Below are 15221 nucleotides of genomic sequence, written 5' to 3'. Positions count from 1 at the left end.
TTTTTCTTTATCCTCTTATTCCCTGAAGGCTTGTTTTCCTTGTAAGACATTTCTTTGCTTGTCTCCTTCTACCATACTTTACTCAACTGTATGCTCCATTTATTACATTCGATAAAGTCAGGCAGTAGAGAGTGTGAAGATAGTGTTAACACTGCTGTTCTTTTTCTCTGCTTCCCAGTGTCACTGAAGCATTCCATCCCACAAGGCAACTTTACAAGTTACAGTATATCGAGCCTCTGCAGTATATAAAAAACCTTTTTCCTTAACAACGAAAAGTACAAAACAATATGCTGGTAATGCTGGCGAAACATTGGGAACTTGGGAAAAAAATAGATGGTATCTTTTATGGAAGCGCTTGTTAGTCCCAGTCCACCTTATCATAGTGCCAAGTGTTATGTAATTTCCTAGTTATCATGCTTTGAAATATTTTGTTTTGTAGTGGTTGGCTTTTGTGTTGAAAAATAACATCAAACCGTTGCCATGGAAAAAGTGCCCTTTTAAAAAATACCTACAGTTGTTCTATTAACAGATTGACCCCTACTGGACCTAGAAGGACAAGCATTGTGACTCCACATGGAAACTCACTATCTCTCGGTGTTGTGCTCCAGTCCCCACAGTGTTGATAGCAACAGCATGTGCCAATAAAAAAAAAAATTTCAACACCTGTAACCAGATACTTGGAGGTTTGGCTGATATTTTTACGTGTATTAGATCCAAAACGCATTTTGAATAACACAGCCCAAATGCATTTATTTTGATCCCTTTCGCTTGGAACACTGTGTTTAGGAACTTTCAACCCATTTTTAAATACGGAGTGCTCTTTCTTTGGCTGTCTATCAGCATACGAACTGCTTGTACGTCAGCAGGCAGATATAAATAAGAGTGCCTCCTAAATGAGGTGACAGGAACTTGACGTGTCCTTTCTGTTAGTCATAGCTCATGCTGTGTCAATCTGGATAAAATATCCTTCACATATTGCTTTTCAATGCGAATATCCCTTATTGTTGGTCCTCTACTTACTGTGGTTCACTAAGATGTGACTCTGCATATTAAAAGTTGTCCATCTGTATATTTTAAAAGGTGTTAAACACGTAGGTCTGTTGACTGTTTGAATCATGATTTTAAGAACATTGCACACAATATTATACAACTTGAAGTGCAGTCGCAACCAAATTATGTTGGAAACAGCACCACTCCCTGAGAGGACCAGACACACAAAATATTGACTGTTTCACCATTAGATCTAATGAGTATCATAGGTGAATGCACAGTGAAGCATTTATACAAAGAGCAGGCCTTTCTGCATTGCAGGAATTGGCTGGCGAGCTGAAATACGGCCCATGGATCACCCTGTTTCAGATTTCGAGTTTGATGTGGTTGTGGGGGCAGATGGACGGAGAAACACTCTGGAAGGTAAGGAATGAAAGACACAACGATGGAGTCAAAGCCTAGTGCTAAACCATTGTACTGCTTTGGTAGGCAACATGTTTTTTTAGGCTAATGCTTTCATCATTCAGCTTTATAACAGTTTTTAAGCATGACTAAAAACATATTCTACTCTGGAGCAATAGGCTCCTTGCTGCTTCTCATTATTTATGGAAAATTTACCGTCTTTCTTTCAATGCAATTAAAAGGTTATGAATTTATAAATTCATGTTTGGCTCTGTAACTATTCCCCATGTAATTTCTGCAAACCATGTATGATGTCATTGACTTTGCTTCTAATAAAAGGTCTCGTGTTAAATGCATTGCCAAACTGCAAAACGAAGCCAACCACAAAGCATACATAATGATTTGGATGAGCATTGCAGGCACTCTGTTGTCCATGTTTGCATTTGGGGGTCTGATGTCGCTAACCTTTTTTTACAATACTGATCATAAAAAAAAATAAATGAAGTAAAACTGCATTCCTCTTAAATATAAAAGTTTGGATTGCCAATCATTTTGATCAGAGTGTTTTAATCCATAAATGTCGAGAACGCAGATTCATGATTAGCAGGATCACATATGGTACTCTTTTTTTTTTAATCAATGTTACCCTTTTTTTCTACCCAATTTGAAATCGAATGTCACCTGCTGCAACCCATTTACTGAAATTCAACCCCCTGAACCTGAGCAACAAGCTACTGAACCCTAGAGGATGGGTCTTAGCTTAGCAAGTCTCTGGGGGAGGCCAGTCCCCACCAGATTTTCTTCCTTAACCCCATGGTAGTGCAAAAGCCAATGCAGGTCTCTCTGAGTGTCTTTGAATGAGCGAATCACCCTGCAAACGTTAATGCTTTTACTAGGTGAGCCACTTGGGGTCCCATATGGTGCCCTGGTTTTGATAGAAACTTTGCATGACTAAATCCAAGAACCGATTTACTGTTCATAACTTAAGCACTCCAAATCTGCTTTTTATCATTTTAAACCATAGCATATAAAAAAGGGTGGATGAATTTTCCTCGTTGTTCATTAAAAGTACAAGGAAGCATGTTTTCTATCATTTTTTTTATGGATCGCCTAATTTAGAAACACATGCATTTAACAACCTTTTGAAACTTTCAGCTAGACATGATGTGGTTGGTTTCTCTCGGTTGGTTACACAACCCCTGTCTGTTAATGGCTAACATTCACATCCCCTCTGTGTAAATCACCCCTAATTATTTTAAGATAGACTGGCAGACCGTCGTGGGATTAATGTTCTGTATCGTACAGCACAGCAGGGAGGTAGTAATCTTGTTCACTTTGTTCAGGTTTCAGAAGAAAAGAGTTCCGTGGAAAGTTGGCCATAGCGATCACTGCCAACTTTATTAACAGAAACACAACGGCCGAAGCCAAGGTAGAAGAAATTAGTGGTGTTGCTTTCATCTTCAACCAGAAATTCTTTTTGGATCTTAAAGAAGAAACAGGTGGGCTTCTAATTCCATTCTGATAATTCCTCTGTTGTATAAGAGAGTGCAAAATGATTCACTAGCCTCTAATTGCCATTCTTAAGTTCTGAGTGTAAAAGATCTAGAAGGAGGATGTTATACTTACAAGGGGGACTGATGTTAGCAACTAGAATGTGTCCTCTAGTTTTAGCTATTGTGTGACGATGTCTTTGGTCTTGTTTTAAGGTTCTGGTTTTTAGTTTAAAAAGTCAGTGCCATTCTCAGTTTAACTTTGTCATTCGTCTCAGTGACAGGCTTCAAAAGTTTGTTTATCTAAACTGTACTGTGTTATGTAATGGGAAGATAACAGGATTTGGAAGGGTGGAGAGATCCCACCTGTCATGCAATACTGTATATCCCAACTTTGTTGGAGATGATTCCTTAAATTCACCCAGATAGAAAATGTGAGGTAGTCAAAGGAATCCAGATGAATTAAACAGCGATTATCAGATTTAATGAGGTTCATTGCATCAAGTATTTGCAAAGCAACAGTTAACCCAAGAGTGTCTGGAACTATATGCAGTGTTATAGGTGTTGTAACACAAACTGTCCACTTCTGTCATTTTCAAATCAAGCAGTGTTTTATCTTATGCAGTGCATTCATCAAATCAAACACATTTTTGCTAATGCTTTTTCCCAGCTGAAAACCTAATTGTCAATTAATGTACAGTGTGAGGATCAGTTAAAGGCTAGCTTTGAGATAGCTTTCTATTGTAGTTCTGTTCGTGAGACTGAAGGTGTTCAGGACTGGCTCCCAGCCACTCAATAAGACATCTTTCCATTCAAGTCTACATCTAATTGGTTCATATATTCATAAGCATTCCTTAACAATTTGGACATGCTTCTTTGATGTATGTGATTTAATGATGTAAAATGTTGAAAGATCAATATGTGTTTCATTATTAATTCACACAAGCTCTTTGTTTTGTTAAAGTGCTTTGTTGTTTGTGTTTTTAGGAATTGACCTGGAGAACATTGTATATTATAGGGATAACACCCATTACTTTGTAATGACAGCAAAGAAACAAAGCCTGCTGGACAAAGGGGTCATTATTCATGTAAGTTTAGATTCATATTGAATTGTTTTATTATGCTCCACTGTATATCACACGTATGTTTGAAAAACCTGACTCCACTTGAACATGTTCACAGCACCCATCAGGCAGTCCTGAGCAGATACAACATGACTCAGTGCTGGAGCAACACTGTAGACAGCAGTGAAATTGAATTGTTATGTTTTTAAAACAAACTTGGTTTATGCGCAAAGTAGTCTTCTCGATCAATGTGAAGAATAACAGATTGCTGACAGCATTCCAGTCTGACAAGCAATTGCCAGGGCTGTCTCAATAATGAGATAATTGCAGTGTCAAAAACACTGCTGGAGGGGTGTGCATTTTCCATTGGACAAGTGTTAATTTAACAGTCATGTTCAGTTTACATCGCACAGTACTGCTGAAGTTTTTGTTTGTTTGTTTGTTGTTGTTTTTCCAGAGGTATTAATTGCTGGTCTTTATTTGAAACTGTAAATGTAAAAGATACATGCTAGTCAAAAAGAGTAATTGCTGTTTTGGAGTAATCTTAAAATATTTGTTTCTGTTTATTAGGACTACATTGACACTGAGATGCTGCTCAGTAGCGAGAACGTGAATCAGGAAGCCCTGCTTTCATATGCACGGGAAGCAGCTGACTTTGGTACCAACTATCAACTTCCGTCTCTGGACTTCGCAATAAATCACTACGGCCAGCCTGACGTGGCCATGTTTGATTTCACAAGCATGCACGCCTCTGAGAACGCAGCACTGATCAGAGAGAGGCATGGGCATCAGCTGCTTGTAGCTCTGGTTGGAGACAGTTTACTGGAGGTTTGTAGGATCTCCATTGCTATTTAACTTAAAAAAATAATTTACAAAAAAATCTCCTTTTACAGTACGTTTAACATATCTTGACATTGCTCCTTATGTCACATGTTAGTCTTCTTTGACTAAAGCAACAATTAGCTGGCTGTACAGTATGTGATAGAGATATGAAATGTTTTAGTAATGTCTCTGGGAACCTGTCACTGTCAAAAGTAGAGTTTAGCCATCAGAGGCATGAATGCAAACGATAACTAAATCCCAGTGATGCACGTCATAAACAGCCTTACCTGCTTCAACAGGCCTTCCATACTTAAAATCTGAGACTTCTTACTTAAAATCTCATTGTCAGTTAAGTTAGAAAACACCAGACACACTCTTGCAACAGTCAGTTCTGACCAGAAGTAATTTCACACTTATTAATACATTGGCATTGATCTTCATTCTTCTCATAGCCCCCTCTCTAGTTTTGATCAAAAGCCAATTGATGACAAGAGGGAATTAGATGTTTTTTTTGCGATCTTTCCTTTTTTAGAGCTCCAACACTTGCAATGTCTCTCGAGTTGATATTCATGTGCAATGTTCCAGTTCCATTCCCTCACAAACCAATCACTGCCATGTCTTTGTAGCCTTTCTGGCCCATGGGGACCGGTTGTGCTCGAGGTTTCCTGGCTGCCTTCGACACGGTGTGGATGGTGAGGAGCTGGACTCAGGGTAGAGCCCCGCTGGAGGTCTTGGCAGAGAGGTACAGAGTTTCAACACTCAAGTCTGTGCTGAATACTTGCATGGTTACACCGGTTTTCAGTTGTTATGAAGATCATTATAGTGTCCAAAAATCTGTGATTATTACAAATACCAATCTGAATAACACCTCTCATATGAAGTTTATTGTTTTCCAGGCTGTTTAGCTTGGCTGGCACAGTATTTTCACCAGTTGAGAAAACAAGGAAACACAATGTCTGATCAAATACTCTCAGCAAGACAGGTTCCCACGCGGAGAACACATAATGAGGTTGTTTTTAGAGAACAAAATGGGAGAGGCATATTTTGAATATTTTGAGCATCTTTTCTTTTTAGAGAGAGTATTTACCGACTGCTGCCTCAGACAACCCCTGAAAACATCACAAAGAACTTTGACCAGTACACAATCGATCCAGTGACTCGATATCCAAACCTCAACTGCACCTGCGTGCGACCTCTCCAGGTTAGTTATTGTAGACGTTGAACATTGACTAATGCTATATAGACAGTGGAGGATAGAGTTGTTAATGGTAGGTGCAAGATAGTCAAATCAGACTGTTTCATTGTGGAAAAGCCACATTTCCTAAAGAGATTCATTTCCGTATGCTAGTGCACAGAATTGCTGTAGAATTATTGATTTTATGGGTGTAATCCCACATGAAAGCAATTATTAGGTGTGGACCTGTTTTTATACCTTGGTTTGAGCTACACCTTTTTCAGCAAGCCCCTTTGTGCAATGTGTGTAATGCATGGAACTAAATCTGTCTGCTTTAATTCTTCTCTGTATCTTAGGTACGCCACTTGTACATTACCGGTGAATTGCAACTGTGTACCCTTGAAAGAGCATCTTCAATCAGACGATCTGTTAATCTTTCACGACGGGGTAAATCAGACTGAATTGGCAGAATTCATTTGATGGGGTTTAGTGTGTGGACAGAACCATTACTGCATTGTGGTTCTCTGGTGTGTTGGAGATACAAAATAAATACAGACATACAGAAAGCTTAAGAAATAATTGCTGATGTCTACTAATTCAGTTTAAGAGGAGATGATGATTATTTTTATCATCATGTTGATCTGGTGCCTCTGTAATAAACCGAGTACCTCTCGGATTAAGTATGATGGATAGAATAGTCGCTTTGCAACCACCGGGTCGCTGGTTTGATACTAATTGGATATCTTACTAATATTAAGAAAGGGAGTGACTGACCCAACTCTGGAATCACTTTCCAATGCAGTAAAACAAACCTTTCCAATTTGTTTTCATGCAATGGTTGTTTCTGTAAAGCATTAGAAAGGCTACATCACCAGTCCTGGGAATAAGGCATCCTCGGAACTGGGATTTTACAATTGGATTATCAGCATTCCACATTTAAAAAGTCATTACAAATCCATCTTCCATGGCCACCCAACACCACTCCGAATCATGACGTGATTCTGAACGGAGTATTTCTTTGAGGAGTGTACTTGTCATTGGTAAGGAGTATCAGAATCTACCGTACACTTGGCTATGCTGCTTTAGGGAATTATCATGTAATAAACAACAGAAAAATCCACAGTCTCCTGATACGTTCCATAATTACATATACGTACGTTTACATGTTGGTAACGGTGTGAACAGTATTGGCCATTCATGTATTTTTATTTGCTTGCTGCAGAATCTGAAATTCGACCCAACAGGCTTTTGACCTGGTGTCAGAAGCAGACGGAGAGCTACAAGAATGTTCATGTATCCGACCTCACCACCTCATGGAGGAGTGGCCTGGCACTGTGTGCTCTTATACACCACTTTCGACCTGACCTTCTGTAAGATACAAAGCTGCAGATTGGGTTACATGTGCCTTTGTAATATTTAGCTGTTCAGGGCTCACCTGCTAATTAAATTAAGTTATATTTGAGCTCAAAAGATCTATAAAGAAATTATGTATTTGTTTCCATTCCGTACCTCGTCCATCTGAACTGCCACTTATTATTATAAAGTTTGTATATTCTTGTTTGTATAAAAATTACATTTTAGAGGTAATAAATATGTTTTATTAATAATACTGTATAACTGCCATTTAGTTAACAGGCAACTACTGTAGCTTCAGATTATTTATTCAGTAAAGTTTATTTAGATGTATCTTATAGATGTTCATGTAATTAATTTACCTGTTACTGTATTCAGTCGGCCACCAATCTCTTTATTTTTTATCAGTCCCATATCAATCTGTGTCTCTGTCTGAGGAGAACTATTTAACATACCATGGGTATTCATTCATATCATTCCACAGGAAGATGAGATACAATATGTGCCTGAAAGCTTTTAGTCTCTTCCCTTCCAGCAGTACTTTTTCTGCGAATGAAAGGGTGTCGATTTACACTGCGACTGAGGTGGGGAAAGCAGTTTGGATAGCTTTTCTGTGCTCTACTTCACACTTAGCATCCAGAGTAATGAATTCTGCTGTGATGGCCTTCCAGAGCTGTATTTTCCCAGGCGTCATTCCTGTCAGTCAAGAAGGGTTATTTATGGCTAATTTGCGTTCCCAGTCCCTCTGATGGCTTTGTCCGCTCATTGTTCTGCAGTGACTTTGATTGTCTCAATGAAGAAGATGTGGCCGAAAACAACCAGCTGGCGTTTGACATGGTAGAGCGGGAGTTTGGTATTCCTCCAGTCACTACTGGAAAAGAGATGGCAGCTGACAGTGAGCCTGACAAGCTAAGCATGGTCATGTACCTCTCCAAGTTCTACGAGCTCTTCCGAGGGACACCACTGCCTGCAGCTGGTAAGCAGATCTTATTACCAGTACTCAAAACGGAACGGTATCGTCTACATGACTGTTGTATCTGCTTTGAATTCAGTGTCGGTTATAAAATGCATTTCACAATTATGGACCGGCATGCAAATGTAATATTATAAAGAATGCATTCGAATTTATTAACCTTTCGCAGCAAAGCATGTCATTTTTAGTTTGTGTTATGGCTGAATGAATACACCCAAACCTTGAACTAATGAAACTGGATGCTACACTTTTTTTCAATATTCTCATGCACAGTATAGATGCCAAACAAATTATGCAGTGCTTTGCATAGATGACTCCAAAGCAAGGAGAATGATGGGCATGTATTTTTCCCAAACGTGGTTCATATATAAAGTGCCTACCCAATAGACAACAGACAATAATAATTGTCTTCAGAATTCAAAGTGTCACATTTGTTATGTAACACTAATGCAGTGACAGTCTGCTAATCTGGCTTTAAATATGTTATCGCTTTTGTTTTTTACAGGCAATTTAAGGAGAGAAATTGGCGAGAGTAATGAAGTTTCTTCAGCAAAGTCAGCAAACCCTCTTTATAACTTCCTTAACTTAACTCTGCCAAGAAAACGAACACCAAAGGTACAGCAGCACCTGATCCACACACTATACAATAGCAGTCGCACTTATATGCTAGGAACATCATTTTAGACTCATTTTAAGCATCGGGGGTGCAGAGTGACAATTCTGTGATCAATGCTAAAACACTAATAGCTGTCTAAATATTTAAGGTTTCTGCGCAACTGCATGTGGCTGCTTTGCATCCTGGAAAACATATGATGCGGCACTTTAAAATATAATAACCTCAGACATACTGTATGAATAATTACAGAGTTATATGTTGGCTCATGCTAAAGAAAGCTGACCAAAAGGTCACTGTTAAACTGCACTTTCAAGATTCGTTAGACCCTAGGAAATGAAGTGGTTTGTTAGCGCTGTAGGCAGTTTTCAAAAAGAATATAATCTGCTCTCATGTTTTTAAAGTGAAATGGCAGGGTTTTTCCAAATAAAAGATGTTTAGCTCATATGGGATCCTGCAGTATGCAATGTAATCACCTTCTTTGGGTAAACCTATACTCTAGAAATGTTTTTCAAAAGCAGTGGGGATTATTTAAGTTAGCGTGCAGAGAACAAAAGAGTTGCCTGTATCAAGATACACAAGCAAATCCTTTGAACATTAGCTGATACGTTTTGGCTACTGCCTTCATCAGTGTAATGCTAATACAGTACATCTGCAGCTTTGTATCTGTGTCCTTTTAATCACTGTCACACAATGAGGGCAGTAAGATCTGTACCTTAACCAAAGAGCATGTATGACTCACTGTCTGATCTTACAATGCTTTATCAAATTGAATCCCCAGCTGAATAATGGAAAAGACCTGAATCTCAATAGCTCTTTTTTTCTTAGTAGTTGCAAGGCTTTTCACAGAATTGTTCACCTTCAAACGTCTCATAAATTGAAGTCTGTCATAACACGCTTGTACAAAATTGAAATCCAATATCCTACCCCCGTTTTAAAAATGGCAATGCGCTAGTCTCAGTAATGTTGGTTGCAGCATCAATTGTTTTATTTCAGGATGATAAAAAAGTGGAAGAAAACGACACTACAAGCAAAAGAAGGAGAAAGGGATTCAATCATTTGGAGGAGGTTAGTTCAAAGCATGAAAAAGGTATTTTTAAAAAATGAGTTTCAAAGCATCTTTCTCATAGCATAAGATACCCTAGTCACTAAAAGTGTTTTTTCGATTTGATGCAGGCTTCTAACTTCTCCAGTCAAAGTCCTGGGAGTGAAGGGGGAGAGGCAAAGGATGGTGGGAATCAAAACAAAGTCAAATCAATGGCTTCTCAGTTGCTGGCCAAGTTTGAAGAAAATGCGCCCAGCTCATCTCTACGGAGAAAGGTAAGAAACACCACTATTGTCAGATTCCAAGCATCTTAAATTGAACTAAAGCCTCGACAATATATGAAGCAGTTATTTGATTTTTCTACTCTATTCAGTGAGGAAACTTATGGAATACAACTCTGCAGCTGAGGCCCTGTGCCCTTCAGTATTAAGACTGTATTTATAAAGCATTAGCACCACTAAATACCTAGCAGTCCTATGCAACTGGTTGCATGCTAATCCCTGAATACTGCCCTTTGTGTTTAAAATTCCAGAATATGCTTTATACAGTGAAGAGTTAATTTCACTGTTCTTGTTGTCCAGCTTAGAAACCCAAGGAGCTTATTTGGCTACTGGACTACAGGATGTTGGAACCCAATTTCCAAAGATACTGTCAATAGTCCAGAGTTCAAGAAGCTCTTTTAAATGTAAAGTTGGTACAGAAAGTGCATGTTATTGTGTTCTGAATTATGCATTTCACATGATCGTTTAAATAGTTGGTTTAGCCCTTTTAGGCACACAAAGAAAGACTTTCAATAACAAACTCAGTCTTTTTTTTTTTTAGCACAAGTTGTACAGCCCTATACATTCATATCAATCCGATTCAGTAACCTAGCAGTCATCTTTAAGGAGCCCCTTGGTAAAATGTAAAACACTTCATAAAAATGTTCTTTTGAATTTTTCTATGTTTTTCTTTATCCAAGTTAAACATCTGTCTGTAAAGTAATGGAACAAACATTTATGTCCGATATCAAGAAAAGTTAAATGACTTTAATGTCCTCTGAACTCTCATATTATGTTTTCAACGCTGTGTAACAGAAATGCTTTGAATGCCATTGTTGTTACCATGATAAGGAAAGCTGGCCACGCATTCCAATGATGGTTACTTTTTGTTTTATGCTTGGAAGCAGTGTGGAGTAGTGGTTAGGGCTCTGGACTCTTGACCGGAGGGTCGTGGTTTCAATCCCAGGTGGGGGATACTGCTGCTGTACCCTTGAGCAAGGTACTTTACCTAGATTGCTCCAGTAAAAACCCAACTGTATAAATGGGTAATTGTATGTAAAAATAATGTGATATATTGTAACAATTGTAAGTCACCCTGGATAAGGGCGTCTGCTAAGAAATAAATAATAATAATAATAATAATAATAATAATAATAATAATAATAATAATAATAATAATAATAATAATAATAATAATAATAATAATAGTGAATGTCAGATTCTCAGAGCTGCTTTATTTCCAAAAGAAGACTGCCTGCCCCTCATTTGTTATTAAGGAATGCTGTCTAGTATAGTCAGTATTATGGGATTTTCCCTTGGATTGGATTGACTTGAACAAGCCACAGCGGGGTACAGTAATCATACTTAAATGTTTAATATAGCAAACACATGTCTCTATTTTACTGATGCAAGTTTGGGTTATCTGCATTTGTCTGGCAATGTGAATGGGGGGTTTTGTCTAATTTATTAACTGAATGAAAGCCTCTACCACTAAATAATAACATGTTGTATCTAGATATTATGAAATAAGGTTAAAATAAGGAGCTTACTGAGGTTCTGTGGGATTGGGAAAATAAATGACAAAACAGTCAGTTTAGTTACCCCTCTTGACACAGAAATGCTGTTGAATACATTGATTGCATAATAGCCCATCTCTACAGGATAACTTACAGGTTTAGATGCTTTCTCGTAGTTATTATTTTGTAGTGTCTAAGTAGCATGACAAAAAAAAATATTTTCTGAAACTGGCAACCAGTGTTTTTGCAGTCCTACAGAGAAACAATATCTATGCATTTGTGAATTTTGCTTGTCATGTACATGTTTCTATTACTGCCTTTTCTTCTCCCCCCTTTTCTCTTTCTCTCTGTCCTTGAACTTTCTCTTAACAACTGCTGTGGTGTTCTGGGTATAACTGCTTTCCTTTTAAAGACTGGTTCAAATGCTACAAAACCACCAAGGCCACCTTCTCTTGATATGTCAGAGAGTCCCCGATTCACCAAACCTAAGGACCAAAACCCCATCCCTTCTATTCCACCGAAAAGGCAGGTATGGGTGTGTAGTATTAACCAATATCAATACAGATTAGAAGCGCAATTAGATTCTAAAATCTATTAACATTCTAATGTTATTACCAGATGCATAATACATAGATAGAAATGAAATACAAAATAATCACATCAAAGTACGGTTGGAAAGTCACATTTTCTGTATATTTCTAGTTTCAGTCTCCAGCCAGTGCTCAATATGTGGTAAACAGAACACGCCAGGCATTGCACTGCGCTGAGTACATTCCCAGGAAACCTAAACAAGCTGATAAAACAGACACGCAGGCAGAGAGCACAGGCCACTCGGCTTCTAGCCGCTCCACTGTCTTAGCAGTGTCAGGAATGCTACAACGCCTTCAGCGGCTTGAGGATCAGATCAATCAGGTGACCAGCTGCACTTTTCCCTCTCGTTTCTTTTCCTTTTTTCTTACTTAAACCTCTGTTTCTTTATTGTTTGACTATCTTTCTAAACTTAAATCATCTTGATATCACCAAACCTGACAATAAAAGAATATAAAACTAGTTCATTCAAATTACTGTATTGGGTTAGAGAAATAAAATAAAAATAAAAAATTGCCAATGTACATCTGCTCCACACAGACCTCCCTGCCTGCCCCCAGCTCCCCTCCTCCCGAGCCTAAAATTGTCTTGGCCCGTCCCTCCCCTGACTCTTGTGTTGCTTCTTCTTTTCCATCTCATGCAACAGCTCCATCTGAACCTGCTCCACAGGTATTGTATAAAGAAGCAGCTCAAATCAATTCAAATTTGACAGCCAGGAATTAAAATGAAAGCACATGATGTCAATGCACTAAGCCAGCTCTCTCACCACAAAGAACCTCAATTGGGAGTAAAAAAGAGTCAGTACTGAGTTACACTAAGAAGTCACGTAAAGTTCATTATGGTATAAAAGACTTGACTTATACATGTGTAAACAGGACCTGATCCCTGCAGCCACATCGTCTATCGGCATGGTAGTTCCATAATGGGAATTTGTTTGCTTAGCTTTTGTCGTCAGATTCAAAATTAAAATAATAATAGGTAATATTACAGCCTGTACGTACAGTAAAATAAAGGAAATAGGTATGTCCATTCATTCTTAGAGGAATGGTTTCCTGTTTGTCATTTTCTTGCTTTGTAAATCCTGCTTTCTTCTTTGCTGTTCACATCTTACAGAGGAGATCTCAGTCTCTATCAGCTAGGGAGTTTCACAAAAAGAACATAAAGGAGAAGGCAGCCCATCTTTGTTCATTATTTGGGTACATGGCTTTCCAGCCTCAGGTGACTATCAGATGTCCTCCTGCTTGAGTCCCTCCCGACCACCCGTGTGTGATTTATCTTCCCTTACAAAAGTTTACCACACTGTACCATGATAAAAACATACAGGAGTGTTGTGAATCTTTATGAAAACATGGTACAGCCAATATAAGCATGGTTAATCATAGTAGCATGATAAACTGCAAAATGTACATGGAAATTGGCCAGGGTAAACATGGAAAGGAGTTACTTATATGTTGCATGTTCTTTTGATTTGTGTTCTGTGAAGAATAAATTACAGTGTTGAGCCAGCAAGAAACAACTTAGTTGCAGAAAAGAGCAATGACTTGTGTGATTTCGTGATTGTTTTAGTAGCTTTAAAATCATTTAATCCTCTTCAAAGATGATTTATCTACTGTTCTTCTCTGCAGTGCACCATTTTCCACCGTGCTGCCATAATAAGGCATGACATTTTATAAACTGGAATATTTCATTTAAATGACAGGATTTTTAACACAACCTAATAAGGGGAAGTGGAAATCCAGCCCATGGTGACGTTAGCATTGATTTACTCAGGAAAAAGCAGCTTTTCTGTCATCTGACATATGAAGATGATCACAGTATATGGCTTGCTGTACAGCTGACCAAAATTGAATCTCCCATTGTACACTTCTTCAAGGGCTGGCAATATTGAGAAGTATGTTCTCCCACTAGCTTAAAACATACACCTCATCAAAAAACAAACACAGAGCCAAGTTAGAAGTGATCTGAGGTTCAATAAACACAAAAGACTTAAGTACCAGAAGATCAAGTATCATAGCAAGTCTCTATATGAAGAACATTCAGACCTTGTTCGGGCATGATGGTGTGTTTATGATACTGACGTGTGAATAGTCTCGGCTTTAACAGACTGACAGCCGTTCCAGTTTTGAATAGGACTTGTGTTTATATTTTCTGTGTGATTTTTTACTTCTAACTGTTTGCTTTCTCAATTCTCTCTGTTGGTGGTACATTCCTGACTCGTTGGCAATGTACATCTGCTCCATACAGACTGCTCAGCCTGCCCTCAGCTCCCCCTCTCCTGGGCCCAAAGCTGTGTCCACCTGCCCTTCCCTTGACTCCTCTGCTGCTGCCAGTCTTAAATCTCATGTAAAACCTCCACCTCCTAAACCTGCTCCACAGGTAGTGTACTGTATAAAAGAGCAAGACTTCACATGCTCAGTTACAAGGTATTCAACTGACTGTGATTGCAGCTTTCATTCACTACAGATTGAAATAGTTTAGTTTATTCACTTCATGCCTGCGGGCCAACACAGGCACACCCCAATAGTGTGAGCACCAACACAAAGAGAGACTTAAATAGTTCATACTCAATAAGATATAATAACAATACAACAATAAGATAATTCCAGGTATTTTTAACAGTGGGTTAAAGAAAGTTCTTGGTTTGCGTGCCTTGCGTGCAGTTTGCGTGCATTTTACTGGTTGCAAAGAATCTCAGCCATTTGGGGAAGCAGCTTATTGGTTACTGGAAAAAAAAAGCTATGAAGGGCAGCAGTGTGGAGTAGTGGTTAGGGCTCTGGACTCCTGACCAGAGGGTTGTGGGTTCAATCCCCGGTGGGGACACTGCTGCTGTACCCTTGAGCAAGGTACTTTACCTAGATTGCTCCAGTAAAAACCCATCTGTATAAATGGGTAATTGTATGTAAAAATAATGTGATATCTTGTAAGTCGCC

General features: G+C 38.6%; 1 protein-coding gene across 7 annotated transcripts in view; it reads left to right on the top strand.

The window, feature by feature from the left end:
• LOC117434979 (F-actin-monooxygenase MICAL2-like) overlaps positions 1 to 15221 on the top strand; it is a 79084-nt gene that overhangs the window by 26353 nt on the left and 37510 nt on the right. For 4 of the 7 annotated variants that reach the window (XM_034057744.3, XM_034057745.3, XM_034906801.2 and 1 more), the window contains exons 5-21: positions 1312 to 1413; positions 2736 to 2891; positions 3870 to 3970; positions 4517 to 4774; positions 5395 to 5510; positions 5843 to 5969; positions 6299 to 6389; positions 7165 to 7312; positions 8072 to 8271; positions 8774 to 8883; positions 9878 to 9949; positions 10058 to 10201; positions 12116 to 12232; positions 12406 to 12615; positions 12832 to 12960; positions 13405 to 13509; positions 14536 to 14667. In XM_034057744.3, the coding sequence (XP_033913635.3) occupies positions 1312 to 1413; positions 2736 to 2891; positions 3870 to 3970; positions 4517 to 4774; positions 5395 to 5510; positions 5843 to 5969; positions 6299 to 6389; positions 7165 to 7312; positions 8072 to 8271; positions 8774 to 8883; positions 9878 to 9949; positions 10058 to 10201; positions 12116 to 12232; positions 12406 to 12615; positions 12832 to 12960; positions 13405 to 13509; positions 14536 to 14667 (2318 nt within the window). Of the gene's footprint in view, positions 1 to 1311; positions 1414 to 2735; positions 2892 to 3869; positions 3971 to 4516; positions 4775 to 5394; positions 5511 to 5842; positions 5970 to 6298; positions 6390 to 7164; positions 7313 to 8071; positions 8272 to 8773; positions 8884 to 9877; positions 9950 to 10057; positions 10202 to 12115; positions 12369 to 12405; positions 12616 to 12831; positions 12961 to 13404; positions 13510 to 14535; positions 14668 to 15221 lie in introns of those variants that run through there. The other 3 variants (XM_034057749.3, XM_059003316.1, XM_034057747.3) reach the window with 3 other exon arrangements.

The sequence above is a fragment of the Acipenser ruthenus genome, chromosome 28 (assembly GCF_902713425.1).
Source record: "Acipenser ruthenus chromosome 28, fAciRut3.2 maternal haplotype, whole genome shotgun sequence".
In the NCBI taxonomy this organism is placed as follows: Eukaryota; Metazoa; Chordata; class Actinopteri; order Acipenseriformes; family Acipenseridae; genus Acipenser; species Acipenser ruthenus.
Note: the sequence above shows the minus strand (reverse complement) of the source record. Positions and strands in the feature narration are given on the sequence as shown.